The sequence below is a fragment of the Physeter macrocephalus genome, chromosome 6, assembly GCF_002837175.3.
Source record: "Physeter macrocephalus isolate SW-GA chromosome 6, ASM283717v5, whole genome shotgun sequence".
NCBI classification, from domain to species: domain Eukaryota; kingdom Metazoa; phylum Chordata; class Mammalia; order Artiodactyla; family Physeteridae; genus Physeter; species Physeter macrocephalus.
This window is the reverse complement of record NC_041219.1, coordinates 6,279,147-6,299,170: the sequence shown is the minus strand read 5'-3', so window position 1 is coordinate 6,299,170 and position 20,024 is coordinate 6,279,147. Positions and strand designations below refer to the sequence as shown.

The window sequence follows — 20,024 nt, the reverse complement described above, 5'->3', positions numbered from 1 at the left end:
TTTGTAAATCACTATTGGCAAATTTTTTTTTTTTGCATTTCAAAAGTGCAAAATTTAGATGTCCTAAATTTGGTTTAAGAAACAGTCTTTTCCAGAAAGTCTATGACTAAGACATGAATGACAAACTAAAATGCATTAATGAAGTATTAGTGCACAGACTTAAATAATTGTGCATTGTTCTAAAACTTGAAAGGCTGGAGATCTCTGCTGAATAGAAGTGGATCAGGGGAGGGAAAAATCTCCCAGTTGGAGAAAGTCTCAACTGGAGAATATCCCAGTTGGGATTATGTGCTCCTCAGGAGTTATACAATTCCAAATTGTTTGTTTTAGCTCTTACCACAAAAGAAAATGGAAGCAAGCACATTGGCAGGGCCAGTAGCGTCCTCTCCTTGAGCAGCGATTATCTGGTGTAAGTCATGGAGAGTTGCCTGGGAGGACTTGGCCATCGAGATCCTCCCGGGCCCAGAACATGGGAGAGCTGTGTCTCCCGGGACACATTTGCACTTCCAAAAAGCTTCTACATGAGTTGATTTTACTCTACCTCAGAGGTAGGATTATATATATATATAGCACTATTCAATAACAGACTTCTGAAAGTCTGTCAGAAGGTGCCCATACATTCGCATATATTTATTTACATTCTGTTCTGAAATCTACATTCACCTACGATTCAAGCATCTCTGGCCATGGGGTGAGTGCCCAGGGTCTTTTAAATGAGACACAAAGGGGCTTATCCCAGGGAAAGCAAGTAGAGATCCACAAGTTTGGTTCTAGGACAAAAAGTAGCCTCCTAGGAAGTGTTTTTAATAAAGTCCAACTTTCAGATCATCCCCTGAGCCACGTGATTTCAGTCAAGACTGAGTTCTCAGAAGAGGAGGCTGCCCAAAAAAATCTACCTCAGCACAGGTTCTATGGAAGACAAGAACTCCGGTGGCAGTGGTGGCAGACAGAGCTCTCAACACAGGCTTGGCAGAGGCTGTCGAGGTGCAGACACTGATGGCCAGTAACAGCAGAACCTTCAATGGCCGTCTGTGGTATCAGTGGGCGAGCCACTAAATTTGGCAGTGGTAGTGACCAAGATAACTCACCAAGGTGTACCACAAAAGAGAAAAGGAGAATGGCAGCTGTCACATCACAACTAAAGGATGACCACTTTGCGCGAATGGCATACCCTCAGGGACTCTGAGAACTATTTAAGATTGAATTTAAGAGGGGTGAGATTGGGGGTGGGGGGGCGAGTCCTGCACAGCAGGTCACATCAGAGACAAAGAAATACAATGAACTTTTGCCTCCCTCTCCCCAGCCCAAGACTGGTGGGATATGGGAAACAAAGGACAGAATAGTCCAAGTTTGTGGAAGAATGAGCTATAAATCTGAGATTCAGCCATCCGTGCTCACAGAAGGCCCAAATGGGGAACTTTTAACAAAATACCAGTATTCAGTTGGCAGCATTTACTACTCAGACTTATAAAGTTTTTTGTCAGATTCAATTTTATTTTTGATTCTCTCTTCTCTGGACAGATTGGCATTGCTTATCTCCAGTAAAATATTATATGCCAATTTTAGCACAATTAAAAAATGATAATAAAATAATAAATAAAATGCATCATACGAAAAATGATAGTACTATAATACTGTCACTTGAAGAAAAAAATCAGATTTTCAGCCACCTCAACTACTGCTAAAACCACCACAGCGGCTGATAAGCCACACGGATGCCAGGAGCACAGGGTCCACCATTCTCCAGCTGTGTTTTCTGTTGAACTTTTCCTAATAGAATTCTCATTCGTGCTCACTTCTTCATTAATGGATAACAGTGCATTCTTCAAGATCCATAGTTACGTTAAATGGGGGATGAGAATCATTTCTATCTGTCAGAAATATGGGAATCAAATGAGACAAAGAGGTTTAACTGAAGATATAATTTCCTTCCCTCCCACATTCCCTACTTAGAGAACCTATCCACCACTACCTCCAGCCTAAAAGGGGCAGCCCTACATCCCACACGACCCTCTTACCTGGCCTCAGCTGATTAGATGCCAGTGGACAGCTGAGCCAGGCTGGACCAGTCAGAGTCTCTTTCACAGGAATTTGAAATTTGAGAGACTGAGTCATTTAGCCCTGGAGAGCCAAGCTGGAAGTTGATGGAGACTTGGGGTCTGAGATTACATTTAGGAGTAGCTATAATGGGTGCAAGCAAATGAGTGGACAGAGAAGCTGGCCTGTAGAAAAAACAATGAAGTGGCCTTTCAGAGAGAAACAGGCAAGATGCTGTGCATTCCCCAAAAGAGGAGAGACGGTGGGAGAAACTTCTAGTAACTCTCTAGTTCCCATAAAGCTCAGCTCAAATTTACTCCCTACATTTGGTGTGTAATTCTTCTATATTCTAATATAATAAACCCACTGTTATAGTTTTAGTTTAGTTCCTTTAAGTTTTTGTTGCTTGCAAAAAAAAAAAAGAGAAATAATTGTAAGATCATAACATGGAAAGCATCATACAAATATGAGATTAATTTTGTCTTTGATTGTCACCTAGGACATAGCAGCCATTAGGGAAAGGAGGAATGGATAAGCAGCCTGGCCTTCCAGGCAAGAGCAGCTCCAGGTACCACCTTCCAAACCCTGAAAGTGACCAACACGCTCATAAATAAGGTATCAGGATCTGGAGTCATCCTGATTAGGGCTGAGATTCATCACAGTTCTTTTGGCTATGTGGCAGAATCCAAATTTAATCTACTAAAGCAAAGTGGAAATGTGTTAGACCACCTAAGTGCTACATCCACGGAAGGGGACAGAGGAAAGGGGAGCAGATTTCAGGCTTGGAAATCTGTCCTCCTATCTCAGCTCCAGTTCCCTTTGTGTTAGCCTCATTCTCAGGCGAGCAGTCCACCATGATGCTGAGAGGCCCCAGCGGCTCCAGGCTTACTCCTGCCAGCTTAACAACTCCCATGGAGAATACCTCTTTGCTTATAGCTCCAACCAGACTTCCGGTGGTTCCGGTGGGCCTGATTTGGGTCACATGCTTACCACTAAACCAGTTGCGGTTGCCAAGGGAATGCAATATTTTCTTTGCTCAGGCTTGGGTTCTTCTCTGGAGTGAGGGAATGGTGTCAACCTCACCTGATTCACAGGGACTGAAAGCTGGGCAAGGTAACTGCAAAAAGAAAATCGGTGGGTGCTACAACCAAAATAAGGAGGAAGGCATTCTGGGAGATACCATGAGCATGAGCACCTGAGACTTAAAAATGAGAAGTCAGGGGCTTCCCTGGTGGCGAAGTGGTTGGGAGTCCGCCTGCCGATGCAGGGGAACTGGGTTCGTGCCCCGGTCCGGGAAGATCGCACATGCCACAGAGCGGCTGGGCCCGTGAGCCATGGCCGCTGAGCCTGCGCGTCCGGAGCCTGTGCTCCGCAACGGGAGAGGCCACAACAGTGAGAGGCCCGCATACCACAAAAAAAAAGGTGGCGGGGGCGGAGTGACCAAAAGACTTGTGGGCATTTGTGACATATGGCTGGCCCTTGCCCACTGCACAAATGTTTATCAAGCCTCCACCACAGAGAGAGTGCAAGCGGTAGCTGTGGATGAGTCAGTCACTGTCCTGAGGCTCAGCCTCCTCATCCAAAGTCTCATCGCCAGTTCCCTGAGTCATCCCTTGCCCCACCCAACTTGTTTTGCCTTTCCCACAGTTTTCCTTGAATCTTCTGGGACAGATGACCAGCTCTTGGAGCCGAAAAAGAGAAGAGGTGTCTTTCAGAAAGAGGAGTGCCTCTCCCGTAAGCAAAGCTAGCAGAAGAGCTGGCTCAGGTGGGTGGAGGCGTTAATTATTCACTTAGCAGTTCCTGGTGCATTTAAAAGCAGCTTCTTTCTTAGAAAAAATTGATTCCTATGTAACTGCTACCTTTTTTCCATTGCTCTGTTTAAACACACACACACACACACACACACACACACACACACACACACACACACACAGAATACTTATCATCCTTTTAAATCCAAATAGGTCAGATATCTCTTCCTGCTTGAAGCCTCTCTTTTTCCTCCCTCTAATCGTCTTTCTCATTTACCTGAGAGGCAGGATGTATCACCCCTTCCCTGTACTCTCCCAGCACAATGTCAATGTCACAGTTACGGCACTTTTCATATTGTGTGATGGCTATCTGGCTAGTCCACCAGACAGTGGATGCCTCAGAAAGGTCAGGAAGGATGCCAGGCTTCTCTTGTGCCTCAGCACTGTACTCAGAGTCTGGCAATAGAAAGTTCTCCACAGATGTTAAAGTGAGTGAGAGAGTGAGAGTGAAAATGAGCAAACTGTTACAGAGCTCGGGGGTTGAATATGTGGAAGATCATCTATACTGGAGTGTTTTCTTAGAGGTAAATAGCCCTCCATGAAGTGACTAAGAACCTTTTTCTTCTTGACATAATCTTGAGTAGCTTCTCTACAGTAGATAATTCCAGAGACTGCTCCTAAGAGCCAAGAATACCTACACTAAAAGGAAATGTTTTTCCATAATTGTATAGGATGAGAAACTTGAGATCTTAACAACTCACTTCAGGGGAAGACTACAGCAGTTTAATTACTGTCATAATTCATTCAATGTTTGGATACAGTATGAAACACTCATTAAAGACTTTACAATTAATCTGCAATTAATTTAGATACTTACATAGTTGTGCTGTACAGAATAAAATGCAGAAGTATAAATATAAATGATGAATAATAAGCCATAATGGACTATTAGGGTCTGGAATCCTCTAACAGACAATAGACCATTTGACTTTCTAGTTTCTATTGGAAGTCATTTAGGGATGTTTTAGATGTGCTGGGAGAAGAAAATAATAACACTCTATTATTCCAAATAATAGCAAAAAATATCACGATGAAAGAGTGAGAGGAATTCAAATCTGTTTCAGTATGTCATCTTGCCATACTCCCTGGTAAATGAGAGGCAACGTTTCTATTTACTCACCTTTCATTTAACAAATGTTGATTGAGCATCCGTTGTGTGCTACATGATTTCCAGTTGAAGAAGATGGCAGATGGAAATGTAAGTAACTTACTCTAAGTATGATGGACTGAAGCTCATTAAAGGAAGTGAGAATTACTTACTTACTCTTTCAAAATAATGTCTTTCCAGGGACCATTGTTAATGATTCTCGTACACTTTCCACTTTACAAAGAGGTTTTACATAAATATCTCATGTAGGGTCCACAGTAATCCTTAGTGTAGGCAGGACTATTATGGATCCAATTTTGCAACTGGGGAAGTGAAATAAAGTATCCAAGATGACACCAATGGCGAGTTATCAAGCCAGGACCAGGACCAAGAAGTTTCCTGGCTCTGAGTCTAGTTCTTTTCTCAGTTATTCTGCATTTAAACAGGAGGTCAGACTGGTGCAGCTAAAAATGGCTTGAGAATTCAACTCTGGCAAAGACATGTTATCAAGAGTCTTTCTAAAATGTGATCTTGTTTATATTTGTATGGGGCCATGAAGAAATTGAAGGATTGAGATTGTGATCTTTGGCATCCATCCCTTCCTCCAATAATACATCCTAAGAATTGACAGACTTTCTCCATTCACAGAATCCAGCCAAGAAAAGAGGGAGCCGTATATGGAACACTGTTGGTAAACTGGAGGTTTCTGAAGCTGTGCTTCTGCAAGCTTTAAACAACCACTCATCAAAAATGCACTAGATTTTAAATCCTTGGATGCTTCTTAAGAGCTCAACCGGCTCTTTAGAATCAGACACAAAAATCAATCACATATGTCCTTGAAGAAATGAAAACCAAAACACTTTTAGCTTTGCCAAGTGAAGTTTTTCCTGAAGTGTTCCTCAGAGTGAGGTTGATATTTAACATTCTTAAGTGAGCTGTTAAGCCCTGGTGCAATATAAATAGATGTAACTTAGTGGCTGGTGACAGGAGATTCCCCTCATGTCTGTCCCTCTGCCCTCTATTCTGTATTATGACTAAATGGACTCTAATAAATCCTATCAGCTCACAGGGCCTAGTAAGTGTATCACTTACCAGAGCCATTAACATGTTAGTGCCTTTTTGGTGGGTCATTATCTGTGTTGGTGGTCTTCTGCAAACTTCAAAGAGTTGTGAAGAAAGGAAAAAATTTCCAAAGGGTAAAGTGATGTAATGCTATTGACTGAATTGTCTCACTGTTGAATTCATATGCTTGTTACTGAACCAAACTTGGGTCCATTCACCTGACGTTGAAGCAAAGCCAATCTACTGACAACAGTTGTGGTGAAGGAAAGTACAGCATTTATTGCAGGGTTTATCTCCAATCAAGGAGAAGGAGCAGCTTATGCTCAAAGATCCAAACTCCCCAATGAATTTTAGAGAAGGGTGTTTAAAGACAGTGTGAGGGAGAGGGTTGCAGGGTGCTTGATCGGCTTGCGCGCAATTCTCTGATTGGTTGATGATGAGGTAACAAGGTGATGTTTCGGGAATCTCAACCATCAACCTTCTGGTTCCAACCAGTCTGGGGTTTACGTGCTGGTGGTCAGCGTGCAATTAACTTCTTCCACCTGATGGGGGTTTTAGTATCTGCAAAGCAATTCAAGAATATGTCTCAGGATATTATCAATAGCCTGATAATTATCAATAGAAACTAAAGGTCCTTGACTTTGTTTTATGGCTAAACTATTATTTTTGTCTGCTTGACTGTTTTCCTTTGTTTCTTCATTTTCTCACTTCTCTGATTAAATTTGCTCTTTGGAACTCGGAGAAGGCCTAGGAGGCTAAAGCTTTTCTATAAACAAGAGGTGAGGGATAAGGGGGTGGTCTGTCCCTGGAAAGGCCCCTTCAGGGTTCTGCTTGGTTTTATGTTGAAGTCTAGTCCCCAGTGTGATGGTATCTGGAGATCTGATTTGGGGAAGGTAATTAGGTTTAGACAAGGTCATGAAGATAGGGCCCTCATGATGGGATTAATGCCCTTGTAAAAAGAGAGACCAAAGAACTTGATTTCTCTATCTCTCTCTCTCCCTCCCTCCATATGCATGCATTAAGGACAGATCATGTGAGGACACAGTGAGAAGGTGGCTATCTCAGCTCAAGAATACAGCCCTTACCAGACACTGAGCCTGCTGGCAGCTTGATCTTAGACTTTGCAGTCTCCAGAACAGAGAGAAATAAATTCCTGTTGTTTAAGCCACCCAATCTTCAATTTTGTATGACAGCCCACGCTGAGTAAGATATGTATATAGTGCAAGTAGATTAATTTAACACCAGAAAATCTGGCTCACCTCTTATCCTTGCTTAACCTATTTGTGCCTCAGTCTCCTTATCTGTAGAGTGGGGAACTCTGAGTAACTCCCCTCATTCCCAACATCACAAGGTTCTTGTGAGAATCCAGTAAGAGGGGGTTTGTAAACTGCCAACAGAATTGCTTTGTTGCTCTTCTCTTGAGGATCTTTAGTTTCATGACTCAAATAACGTGTTGTTGGGAATCTGCCACTAAAGTTGAAATTGAAAAATTGTGTAGGAAAAATAAATAAAAATAAAAATGGAAGAAGAGGTAGGTTAAGAGCTCTACAAAATGTTTTTATTTTTAAATGCTGGAGGTCTGAACCCATACATGCTAATTGTTTTAAGTGAATTTTTATGGTGTGGTAGTTTAAAAAAAAAATCTGACAGAGCTTGAGTTCCTGTATTAGAACTCAAGAAAAATCGTTGTAATCTTGTTATGTGTTATTGTATATTTTATAGTATTTATATTTTATATCATATAGTATTCTTTATGGTATTTGGAAGCTAATTAAATTAATGTGCAGAATTGAACTCATGTTATCACAAATGACGCCTTGTGGCAGCATGTGATATTTCAGCCCAGCTGTTATGGACTTCATTTCTTACTTTTTTAAAATAATTTTATTTTAGAACAAATTTAGATTTATTTTGAAAAATTATGAAGCTGGTACACAGAGTTCCCATAAACCCCACACCTAGTTTCCCCCATTATTAACATCTTAACATTAGTATGGTATATTTGTCACAGAAAATGAACCAATATTGATACTGTACATTATTATTAAGTCCACACTTTATTCAAATTGCTTAGTTTGTATCTAATCTCCTTTTGTGGTTCCAGGGTGCCCTCTAGAACACCACATTTAGTTACCATGTCTTTTTAAGCTCCTCTTGGGAATTCCTTGGTGGTCTAGTGATTAGGACTCTGCACTTTCACTGCTGTGGGCCCAGGTTCGATCCCTGGTCCAGGAACTAAGATCCTGCAAGCCATGTGGCACGGCCAAATTTTTAAAAAACATTAAAAAGCTCCTCTTGGCTATGACCATTTCCGAGACTTCTTTTTAAAAAAAAAAAAAATTTATTTATTTTTTTTGGCTGCGTTGGGTCTTTGTTGCTGCACGCGGACTTTCTCTAGTTGCAGGGAGCGGGGGCTACTCTTCGTTGCGGTGCGCGGGCTTCTCATTGCAGTGGCTTCTCTTGTGGAGCATGGGCTCTAGGTACGCGGGCTTCAGTAGTTGTGGCCGGCTCTAGAGCGCAGGCTCAGTAGTTGTGGCGCACGGGCTTAGTTGCTCCGTGGCATGTGGGATCCTCCTGGACCAGGGCTCGAACCCGTGTCCCCGCATTGGCAGGCGGATTCTTAACCACTGCGCCACCAGGTAAGTCCCCTCAGACTTCCTTTGTTTTTGGTAACCTCCAGAATTTTGAGTAGTGCTGGTCAGGTATTTTGTAAAATGCCCCTTGTCTGGGATTGGTCTAATGTTCTGCTCATGATTAGACTGGGGTTATGGGCTTTTGAGAGGAATACTCTTATAGACATTTTAATCCTGTGAATTTGGGAATACTCCAGTAGAAATTCAGAAAATTCTCTGGCACAAGGAAAAATTTTTTGGCCTGAAGCAGCCCGGTCCACAGTGGACATCTAACAACTGGAGAAGTGCTGTAAATACAAAAAGAAACTTACAGCAAAGTCTATTCTAGTCCTAACTGATTCCAAGAAGCCATAGATTGCCACAGGTCTGTTCACTGTCTTAAATCCTTTCATTCTGAAGTCTTTCAACACATCTCCTGTAGTAAGTTTTCTGTGGGGAAAAGACTTTCAGTTTTTTATGGATTAGTGGGAAAACAGTATTCATTTTACAGAAATCTCCTTATAGGCAACATTACTCAACTAGATATCTGAAACCCCCATATTATCCTGAACATATGTGAGTGAATAAGAACATGGGATTTATGTGCCGAAAAGAACTCCTGTAACTTGGCTACTGACCAATATTTACCAGTAGAAGAGTCAAATTAATGGAGTCTCTCCTACACCAAGCCCCTGGGATGTTATTTTAAAAATGGAGTGGCAACTCCAGTATCTAGACTGAGGTCATGCTGGGACAGGCTGATACTACAATTCAGGAGAACCAAGTTTGATTTTGAAGCTAAGAAACTGGAGGAATCCTGAACTCCCAAGAATTAACTACCTTATTTAAGTTTCTACAAACCCTGTGCTGTTGGGCTTCCCTGGTGGCGCAGTGGTTAAGAATCCACCTGCCGATTCAGGGGACACGGGTTCGAGCCCTGGTCCGGGAAGATCCCCCATGCCGCGGAGCAACTAAGCCCGTGCGCCACAACTACTGAGCCTGCGCTCTAGAGCCCGCGAGCCACAACTACTGAAGCCCACATGCCTAGAGCCTGTGCTCCGCAACAAGAGAAGCCACCACAATGAGAAGCCCACGCACTGCAGAGTAGCCCCCGCTCGCCGCCAACTACAGAAAGCGGCACGCAGCAACGAAGACCCAACGTAGCCAAAAATAAATAATAAAATAAATAAGTTTATTTTTTTTAAAAGGCTGTGCTGTTAGTAAAAGGGAAAACAATTTTCCAAATATAGAAAAAATATAAACATGTAATACACATGCCTATGCTCTATCTGCAGTTTGGTTTTTACAGTTGATGGAATGCCTCCGTGTGTGTGAGTGTTCAGTTACTCAGTCCCTTAATTAATTATCCCACTGTAATCTTTATAACTATTCTGTTCTGTATAACAATAACAGCTTATATTTATTTACAGCCTATCTCTGCTTTACGTATTTTATCTCTTTTAATCCTATCTATTGCAGATACTCACTGTCCTCTTCTATAAATGAGGAAATTGAGGCTTAGAGAAGTTAAGTAACTCGCTCAAGGATACACAAAGTCAGGATTCAGGACCAAGGCAGGGACTGTTTGGCTCCAAAGTCTCAGCTCCTACTGGGTTAAACTACCTTTGAGTCCCTAAGTTATTGCGAAATGCCTTTTGTGTCAGTAAGGAACATGTCTTTTCTTAATAGCTCTTGTAATTTCCATCCATGTGGTACGTGTTTAATCACATTTGAAAATAAGGAAATGGGGACTTATTCCTACTGATTACCACTGTAATGGGCGAAAAAATATCCAACTGCCTCATCCTACTTGACTCATAGGCTAAACACGGTTCTGGGACCCAATTCCACTGTGTGGAGGAGTCTCAACCGCACAGCACCAAACCGTTCTCAGACACTAGTGAGGTGTCCATCAACTCAGCTCGGTTCTCGTACTGTCTCTCGGGGCACAGCTGCAGATTCCACCGGTCAAGGGCTCAGTCCTACAGGACGCCCCCCCACCCACCCCGCCCACTTCAGATGCCAGATGCAAGCCCAGGTTATCATGTGTGCTTCTGACCTACCAGGTATAGATTAGAGTTGCCCCCATCCCCCGCTTTGGGTTTGATTAATTTGCTAAAGTGGCTCACAGAACTTAGAGAATCATTTTACTTACTAGATTCTATGTTTATTATAAAAGAATATAACTCAGGAACAGCCAGATGGAAGAGGTACACAGGGTTAGGGGCAGAGAAAGGGTGAAGAACATCCATGCCCTCTCCAAGGCTGCCAGTCTTCCCAAATCGCCACGTGTTCACCAACCCATAAGCTCTCTGAACTCTGGATTCATTACATAGGCATGATTAATTAAATTGTGCCACTGGTGATTGAAATCAGCCTCCAGTTCCTTGTTCCTCCCCAGAAGTCACGGGTGGGACTGGAAGTTCAAACCCTCTAATCACATGATTGATTGGTTGTCCTGGCAACCAGCTCCCATCCCTTTGTGCCATCCAAATGTCACCTCACTAACAAAACAAAAGACACCTTTATCCCTCTCAGCACTTAGGGAATTCCAAAGGTTTTAGGAGCTCTGTGCCAGGAATGGGGGACAAAATCAAATATACATTTCTTATTGTAAGTTACAGTATCACACATGCCAACAGTAAGATAAGCCATTCAGCAGCCCTGCTATCTGAAGCTAGAGCTGGAGTGGCTTGAATCGCCATGTCCTAAAATATAGTGTATTAATGAAAATTTTAAGGTATAGGAAGGTCAACAGATCAGAAGATGATCACCATTGAAAAGGGAGTTTGTTACAGTTGCCAAGAGGAGGGGACATGCCACGTCTTGGGGGACCACACTGGGAAGCACCAGTGTCAGTCAGGAGCAACCTTGGGCAAAAGCCTTTATTGTGGTTTCCACGGAAGGAACAGGTGAGGCAGGGGGAAACAGGCTTAGGACTGACTAGTTGAGTAATTGTAGCAGGCTCTGGGCTATAGGGGCTGTCCCTAGTTGTCTGGTACATGGCCCTGGAGTGATTAGGGCAGGTGGATAGTGGGCCCCAGTATGAGAACTTGATAAAGGAGGTGGTTGGAGTGTGAGCTCCGGATTGGCTGGTTTGTATTTGAAAATCGCTGGTGGGCAAGTTGTTTACTATCTCTAGGAACTGGCTAACCCTGGGAGGTGGAGTTCCGTGAGGGTCAGCAAGACCCCAAGACGTCAAAACATCAGAATACAGAAAATAAAAGATATAGTTGATACACTCCAGTTAGAGGATTTCCGGCTCTTCTAAGTTGGGAAGGGGGCATACAAATCTACCCATGAACCAGGTAGAAATAGCCAAAGCTAATTCAGCTATAAACAATGGAAATGGGTCTTAATGCTCTGTAAGAGAACCCCTTATATGTAGAGGAAGAACAACAAATCAATGACAACTGGAAGATCAAATGCAACTATCTGAGCCTAGACTGGGTTACCTTAAAGGACTTGTCACAGGCTAGTGCTTCCCAAGAGGATACAGAAAGTTAGCATCCATCAAACCTTACAAAGTAGAACTGCAATTATTTTTCTTAAACCCAATTTATTAGCAAGCTACCTTCTCTACGCTAGTGTACGTAGTATGTATGCGCGTGCACACACACATACCTACACGTAGCAATAGTTTGCCTAAATGTGAGCTCAGCATCAGATACCACCCACCCCTCCCAACACACATATGGTTATCACAAATTCTCAAGAGTCTGTGTTTAGTGGGTCCAAGTTGACATGCCTGAAATAGGCCTTTTTGTTTTTCTCAAAAGCATTGAGATACAGTAAGACAAAGTAAAGTTCAACCTACCCATTTTGACTTCACAGCTTCCTTAATAGCAGAAGCAGTATTTTCAAATCCAACAGTGCTGTTTACTCCAGGAAGCGTTTTCCTCATAGTCATGGCAAAATCAAACACCACATTATCTCAAGTTCCAGCAAACACTTTATTCTCCTCATTAATGTCTCAAAACTGTTGGAAGCCAAAGCCTGGAAAAAGCCCTTTGGCAATAAATGTGAATGTTTTACAAAGAGAAGAAAGAAGTTGCAAGAGGTTGTAAATTTCCGTTAACTGTATTTGAGTATTTTTCTTTGGTAAAGTCCCCAAACAAACTTGAATAAATTAGACACAGTGTCGATAGAAGTAAAAGAAGTAGTCTGTAAAGAATATCCCAGCAAAATAAGGATCTGTTGAACAGTCAGCTAAATCCTGTCAGAACAAGGGGGAAAAGAAAAGAGAGGATGATTAATGTAAGAATTAATTGTAGCTAAAGTTTATTTATTTATCTATTTATTTATTTAATGGCCCATTTCTTTCTCACTGAAAAGAAAAAGAAAAAAAGAGAGCTTACCGGTGCAGCTACCCGGAAATGGTATGCGCTGTCAAAGAATGGGGCTGCAGGGAGGCTCCAAATGTGCTGATATCCCTAAATAATGAATGAAAGAGAGATCCATTTCATAACTATATTTTACACTCAGTTGGAAAGAACATAGGCTGAAAAAGCATTCCCTTGACTGCTGTAGGAGAGGTATTTGTGACAACAGCTTTTGATGGTGTTGCTGGAAAAGTCTGCAGCTTCTGAAGGATGCACAGAAGATGCTGAACAAAGCCCTGTGATCAGTCAGCAAAGGGAAACATTGGCCTGTGGCTCATGGCATCTCTCTCGGTGAGGAACAGAGGCTGTGCCACAACTGTAGACACACTTCTTCTAGAATGGGGACAGAATGCCGAGGAGCTGGAAAACGTTACCTGTGTCATCTCCTGGGAGACTTCTTGGTGGCTTTGCATGCCTTTGGCTTCCCTTTTACTATGGAAACATATATTTCCAAGGGTGAACTTGCACTGGAAGACTATCAATGGCTCTGTTGTGCTTCAAGAGACAAAGAAAAGAAAGGGCAAATGGAAAAGAAGTTACCAGCTCCCACTAGGCTAACATCTTGAAAAGAAGAGGGATTAATGGGAACATAACTTGGAAATCCATTCAAAGTTCCAAATAGGCATGTTATTACACAAAGCTCACGGATGCCAATATACTAGTTCACATCTCATTATAACAGAAACTCAATCTCAGATGACTACTGTTATGGACTGAATGTTTGTGTCCTCTCCAAAATTTGTATGTTTAAATCTTAACCTCTAATGTGATGGTGTTAGGAGGTAGAGCCTTTAGAAAGTGACTAGGTCATGACAGTGGAGCCCTCATGAGTGGGAATAGTGCCCTCATAAAAAGGAGCCCAGGTCTTTTGCCCCTTCTGCCGTGTGAGGACAGAGAGAAGACGGCTACCTATCAACCAGGAAGTGGACTCTCACCAGACACCGAATCTGCTAGTGCCTTGATCTTGGACTTCCCAATCTCCAGAACTGTGAGAAATGAATGTTTGTGGTTTAAGCCACCCAGTCTATGGGATTCTTGTTATAGTAGCCTGGAACTGACTAAAACTAAAACTGAGGTAACATATGACAGTCTCTAAAACCTAATCTCATGACTTAAATCACCTCAACATCAGAACTTCTTATCTCCCTAGATTTTTAAATAATTTTTGGATGTATTCCTTCTGTTTTCACTGGCAGCTGAATTTGCTTCCATCTGAAGTTTCCAGGATTTCAGATTCTGCAGACTCCTGCTCTGGGTAGGTATTGTTTGAATTAGAGAGGCAAACACAGGTAGGGATGTGTACGTGAGCCCCATTAGGAATTATAAGCCCTTCAAGCTATCAGGGTGGAAGACCTGTCAGAAAGAATGGTTCTTCTCTGGAGGCTGGCCCAAGAATCATCATCAAGAGGATGAGATCCATCTGTCTTTGGAAACAATATTTTTGCACAAGTGGGACAACCTACAATCTCAGTTGAGTATATGTGTTATTTTAAGATCACCCATGTTAGAAAGAAATGGTTCTTAATCTAAAAAGCCTGCTTTAGGGGCTTCCCTGGTGGCGCAGTGGTTAAGAATCCGCCTGCCAATGCAGGGGACACGGGTTTGAGCCCTGGTCCGGGAAGATCCCACATGCCGCAGAGCAACTAAGCCCGTGCGCCAGAACTACTGAAGCCCACATGCCTAGAGCGCGTGCTCTGCAACAAGAGAAGCCACTGCAATGAGAAGCCCACACACCACAATGAAGAGTATCCCCCGCTCACCGCAACTAGAGAAAGCCCGCAAGCAGCAACAAAGACCCAACACAGCCAATAAATAAATAAATAAATTTATAAATTAAAAAAAAAAAAAGCCTGATTTAGTGGTTCAAGATGACCTGCCACTTCAGAGGATATACCACTTCACTTATTTCCCTCCATTGAAGCTAGGAACGAATGAGGAAACAATGTTCCAGGTTGCTCAGGGAGTGCTAGAGAATAGTACATTTAGCTTTTGCTCTGCCTGTAAATATGGTGGGTTCTAAGTCATGGAATTTTAGCTGCTTGAAACAGACCTTTCCAAGGCAAGCAGTTGGCTTGTGTCATTAGCTCATTGTAGAAGCAAAGTGGATGAGAGAAGGACTATGAAGTCTGAGTGAAACAGAGGAAGAGATGGGGTGGGGAGGGGGGAGGGACTGAGGGAGGAAGAGTAACAGAACTGGGGAAGCAGAGGGAAAGTGGGGAGGACAGAGGAAAGGGAGAAAGGAAAGGGAGAAGAGAGGAAATGTGGAAGGGACAAAGGAGAAACTAACATCAAGAGACACAAAATAAACACCATCTATCTTCATGGTGAGTATCATTGCATAATTTCTGCAAAAGTCTTAAAGTACCATAATTATTTTAAATAGCTGATAAAATAGATTAAATTAGAGTTTTGTGGGTTTTGGAGGAAAGGCAGTCATAATATGAAGTGCCTGCTATGTGCCAGGAAGGGGCAATGTTCTTAAATATCTCATGTCACTGGGGAGGCAGGAAAGTGATGGTTAAAAGGAAGGGCTGATTTGAAACCCAGCTCCACCACTTACTCACAATGAGTTTCGGGACAGGCTTTTTGACCTCTCTAAACTAAGTGTTCCCATCTGAAAAATATAAACTAGAAAAAAAAATACCAACCTCAGCTGGTTGTTGAGAGCATTATATGACCCAGTAGTAAAGTGTAGAGTGTCTGGCATATAGTCTGTGCTCGGCAAATGGTAGTTATTAATTTCACTGTTATTATCTGTGATTCTCACAGCAGCTCTCCTTGTTATGGTATAATGTCAAACACATCTTATAAATGAATAAACAGTAGCTCAGAGAGGATAAGTGGTTTCCCCAAGATTACAGAATTAGTAAGTGACAGAGACAAAATCTGAACACTGGTCTGCCCACCTCCAAACTCTGACTTCTTTTTTTCAACTCCCTTGGGGGAAGGGGGTGGTGTCTGCATTAGCATTGCTCCCAGAAGCTCACAAAAATGTGCAGCCCCCCATATCCCAGGGGTCAGGGCCACACTGTTATGCTAGTTCCCACCCCAATTCAAAGGGACACAGCCAGGGGCAGTCTGAGAGCATCAAACCCAGGGTCACTGTCACTTTGTAGGTATGAGTATACAGCACAGAGCCTTTCCATTCCACTGGAGGGAGCCTGGAAGGCCCCAACCTTCATTCTGAAAACCCCTCCCTCAAGCTGGCCTAACTCTCAACCCAACCATTGATTATTCTTTAACTGATAACTTTCCACCTCCTAACTTATTGATCAAATTGTGAAGGAAATTCAGTATTGTTATTCAAATAATGATAAAAACAGAATTGTCTTTTACAGCTATGCACTTACTTGATTTCCAGAGAGAATTTGACATTGGTGGGTGTGTACTTATTAACAGGAATACGGTAATTGTAATTTCCAGACCTAATTATGGAAAAAAAACACAAATCAAAATACTCAGGAAAGGGTTCAAAAGGCTTTTTTCTACTTTTTGTATACTATGTAAACTGTGAAATATTCTATAATATGTAACAGATACAGAAAATCAAGTTTAACATGGCATAGTTTCATGTTTTTCAAAGACATACCTGTCAAATTTCAAAGTGATCTCTTTCGGATCTTACTATATATGAAATATACCACAGAGGTTTATGGTTTGTTAAAAATACACAGAAGAAATGACAGAAAGTCAAATCCCAGACCAAATGCACAAAACTAAACAAATAGGAAATGACTTCAGTTCCCCTTAAGGAGATACAGATTTCAGAAGACAAATGAGGCAAAGTCCTCAAACTAACAATCTCTCTGGAAAGGAAAATTGGAAATAATAAATACCAGCTTTTTTACAGTAAACCACTCCCTTTTAGGCAACATTAGCAGGAAATATCATGTACTTTCAGAACTGGAATCAACTAAAGTTATTATAGTCCTAATTACCATTTAGTAATGGAGAAAACTGCAAGACAGAAATGCTTATACAGACATTCCTCCCGCCCTTGACGAGGGATGCTTGGGGAAAGGGGGGAGTTCCATTGATCCATATTGTAATGAAAACTCTAGCAAAAAGGCTTATTGTATCTAATACAAGTTCTTATGACTGGCCATCCCTTGAATTATATGGAGAAATAACTTAAAACCAGATAAATGGGGGAAAGAACCAATCATTTTAAATTTCCATTAATGAATATTAAACTGGGTTGTTAAAAATAAGAAAGCAAAAATAAAAGCAATCGATCTGAACTGGGATCAGGAGGGCTTTGTCCTACTGGAGGAAGCTTAGGTAAATAGAATTCTTTTCCTACTATGTGCCTCCCAACATCTGTGTGCCTTCCAGGAACCCAACTCCTTAGCTAGTAAGTATCCTCATCTTACAGATGAGAAACAGGTATGCAGGGAGAATAAACATCTTGTCAAAGTGCTGGAATTTGAACCCAAATCATCTCACTCTTCATCACGTCATTCTACCAAACCAATTATGTCTGTCTCTGACTTTTTCAAGCTCACTGAGCCTCAAGTTTTGTAACGGCAAAATGGGGATAAGACCAACCTCATGTGATTTTGTGAGAATTCAATGAGCTAATGAATGTAAAGGTCATAAACAAATCATAAAGCACCATACAGGTTATTTTCAAAAGTCAGGACCATCAGCCTGAAGCCTAAGGTACATTAGGCTGAAAAAGAAATAAGGCTGAGAATCCGTAGGATTTGTAACACCAATTCAAAATACACAGCCTTGCCTTTAACCTAGCAGGCTTAAATATTAGCGGGCTTAACTAAACCAGTAAATACTGATCAAATAAAGAAAAATAACTCCTTATTCTTAATGCCTACAACTTGCATATAGTGTTTGCTGAAGCTTCTATGCTTGCCCTCTGTGCGTCTAGATGCATTGTTACCTTGATGCAGCCGATATGCTAGAGATGAACATTACTGATAATTTTTGCAGTACCCAGATTTTTTTCTCTTAACTGAAAAGGTTAGGATAAGCTACATTTTTTCAATTAAAATTAAATTATATTAAAATAAAATAAATTAAAATAATGATATCCCTTGTTATTAAAATATACAAATGTCAGCTAACTCATAACCTGGAGCCGTCGGTAATACTGTCTTTCTTTTCTATAAAATTAACTAAGAGCTCTGTGCCTATGGTATGTGGCCTCAGAGAGTCAGCCACAGAGCTGCCCCCTAAGCTTTTAGCTTCGGACTCACCCATTAAACCAGGAGACTGTAATCTTTGGAGCCGTGGTTTATTGACATTTGCTAATACCAACCATTTTATGATTCCCTCTTCCACCATGCAACAAATGTGTTTTCACTTAAGGGGCAATGTAAGCACACATCGGTTTTACCGGATAGCATTAGCTTTCATTCCAGTCTCAAAAACACAGAGCCCTGAGTAAATTCCAGAAACAATCAGGGGATAATGGGGAGGCTTACCCACCCGCACTGGAGGCTTCTACTGCAATACCGATGATCTATTATTTGCTGGATTTCCATAATCTGAATAGAACTGATGGTTGTATCAATCCCTGAATTGAGAAGAAATAAAGTAAACTCTTCTGCAGAGAAAAAGGGCATTGTGCTCCAGCGCAGGCTCCAAACTACAGAATGTGAAATAAGAGTTTCCTAGATAAATGGATTCCATTTGCATTCAAATGGGGAAAAAAAAGGAGAAGAAAGGGGAGAAGGCTTTTGTTGTTGTTACAGTAAATTTTAAGAAAACTAAAAAAAAAAAAAAAACAAAAAAAAAAAACAAGCTCCAATAGACAGCCTCATAACATCCAAAAGAATGCCTGGATCGTGGAAGTCCTACTAAATTGAAATTTATTGAAAATGGAGAGTGCAATGTTATATGCAATCTGGCCAATAAAGAAAGATTCAACAAAAATCAGAAAACAGAAAACCAACTAAAAATTTAGCAGAAAAATAGAAGAAGAGAGCAGGAAGTTCAAATAAATTATTAAAATCCATGAAGATCAACCAAAAGGCCTAGTGGTACGCAACCATTTCTAATGCCTCCTTAATGGTTAGGCAGGCGTCGATTATCGAAACGTAATCCCACGGGTGTTTGTGGCAGAGTGCAGCCTCCGTCCCTGTGCCTTACTCCAGTAATGCTTTCACAGCTTGTTAGTATTCTGCTGGCTCCACAAAACCGAAGAAGAGAGTCACTTAAATATAAACTTACAGTCGCTCCCCCAGTCAAGGTTGGTTAGCGCCTGTCCTGCCAAGAATGATGTGCTCCTGTCTCCTGAAGAGGAAAAAGGTCTGTCAGTCTTGAAGCTTGTTCAGGATGAGAAGAAACCCAGTGTGTGCCCTAGTTTGTCTCTGTCAGTTGAATGTTTCCCCCACCTTTCAACCCATCACATCCCTATGCCATTTCTTACAGAGCTAGTTTACTGTCACCCTTCTCCAAAAAGCCACCTGTTTCGGACTGAATTATGTCCTCCAAGTTCTTATGCATGAAGCCCTCACTCCTGGTAACTCAGAATGTGACTGTGTTTGGAGATGGGCCTTTAAAGTGATAATTAAATTAAAATGAGGCTGTTAGTGTGGGCCCTAATCCAATCCGAGTGGCATTCTTATAAGAAGAGGAGATTAGGACACGAAGAGGCCTGCTTGCATGGAGGAGAGACCTTGTAAGGACACAGAGAGAAAGCAGCCATCTTTGAGCCAAGGAGTAAGGCCTCAAGAAACCAGACCTGGTAGCACCTTAATTTGGACTTCTAGCCTCCAGAACTATGAGAAAATAAATTTCTGTTGCTTAAGTCACCTAGTCTGTGTCATTTCGTTATGGCAACCCCAGCCGACTAAGACACCATCCCGGATTAGATCACTGCAGCTCACAGCTACCCCCCTTCCACTGCCATGGCATGTATTATTACCGAATCCTCTAAGTGGTGATCAATCAGTGATACCTTCTCTATCACTGTACCAAAGGGCACATTATCTCCGGGTTGTTACTTTTCTTGTATCTTTGCCCTTTCTCAAAATCTCCAGAATAGGGAACCTCTACTAACATTCTTTGAATC

The 20,024-nt window shown here is 41.8% G+C and overlaps 1 protein-coding gene and 1 long non-coding RNA gene across 3 annotated transcripts in view; one reads left to right on the top strand and one right to left on the bottom strand.

The window, feature by feature from the left end:
* Positions 1–2,543: 2,543 nt before the first annotated feature.
* LOC114486412 (uncharacterized) overlaps positions 2,544–20,024 on the top strand; it is a 60,282-nt gene continuing 42,801 nt past the window's right edge. The window contains exons 1-2 of one of the 2 annotated variants that reach the window (XR_008617541.1): positions 2,544–2,605; positions 3,685–3,802. This is a non-coding gene — a long non-coding RNA (uncharacterized lncRNA). Of the gene's footprint in view, positions 2,606–3,294; positions 3,803–20,024 lie in introns of those variants that run through there. The other variant, XR_008617540.1, reaches the window with a different exon arrangement.
* MYRFL (myelin regulatory factor like) overlaps positions 6,266–20,024 on the bottom strand; it is a 128,108-nt gene continuing 114,349 nt past the window's right edge. Inside the window, exons 20-26 of the mRNA XM_055085208.1 lie at positions 19,181–19,243; positions 18,437–18,524; positions 16,342–16,416; positions 13,366–13,486; positions 12,968–13,042; positions 12,427–12,825; positions 6,266–6,558 (exon numbers count right to left, since the gene is read on the bottom strand). Coding sequence (XP_054941183.1) covers positions 12,739–12,825; positions 12,968–13,042; positions 13,366–13,486; positions 16,342–16,416; positions 18,437–18,524; positions 19,181–19,243 — 509 coding nt within the window. The 3' untranslated portion in view covers positions 6,266–6,558; positions 12,427–12,738. The remainder of the gene's footprint in view (positions 6,559–12,426; positions 12,826–12,967; positions 13,043–13,365; positions 13,487–16,341; positions 16,417–18,436; positions 18,525–19,180; positions 19,244–20,024) is intronic.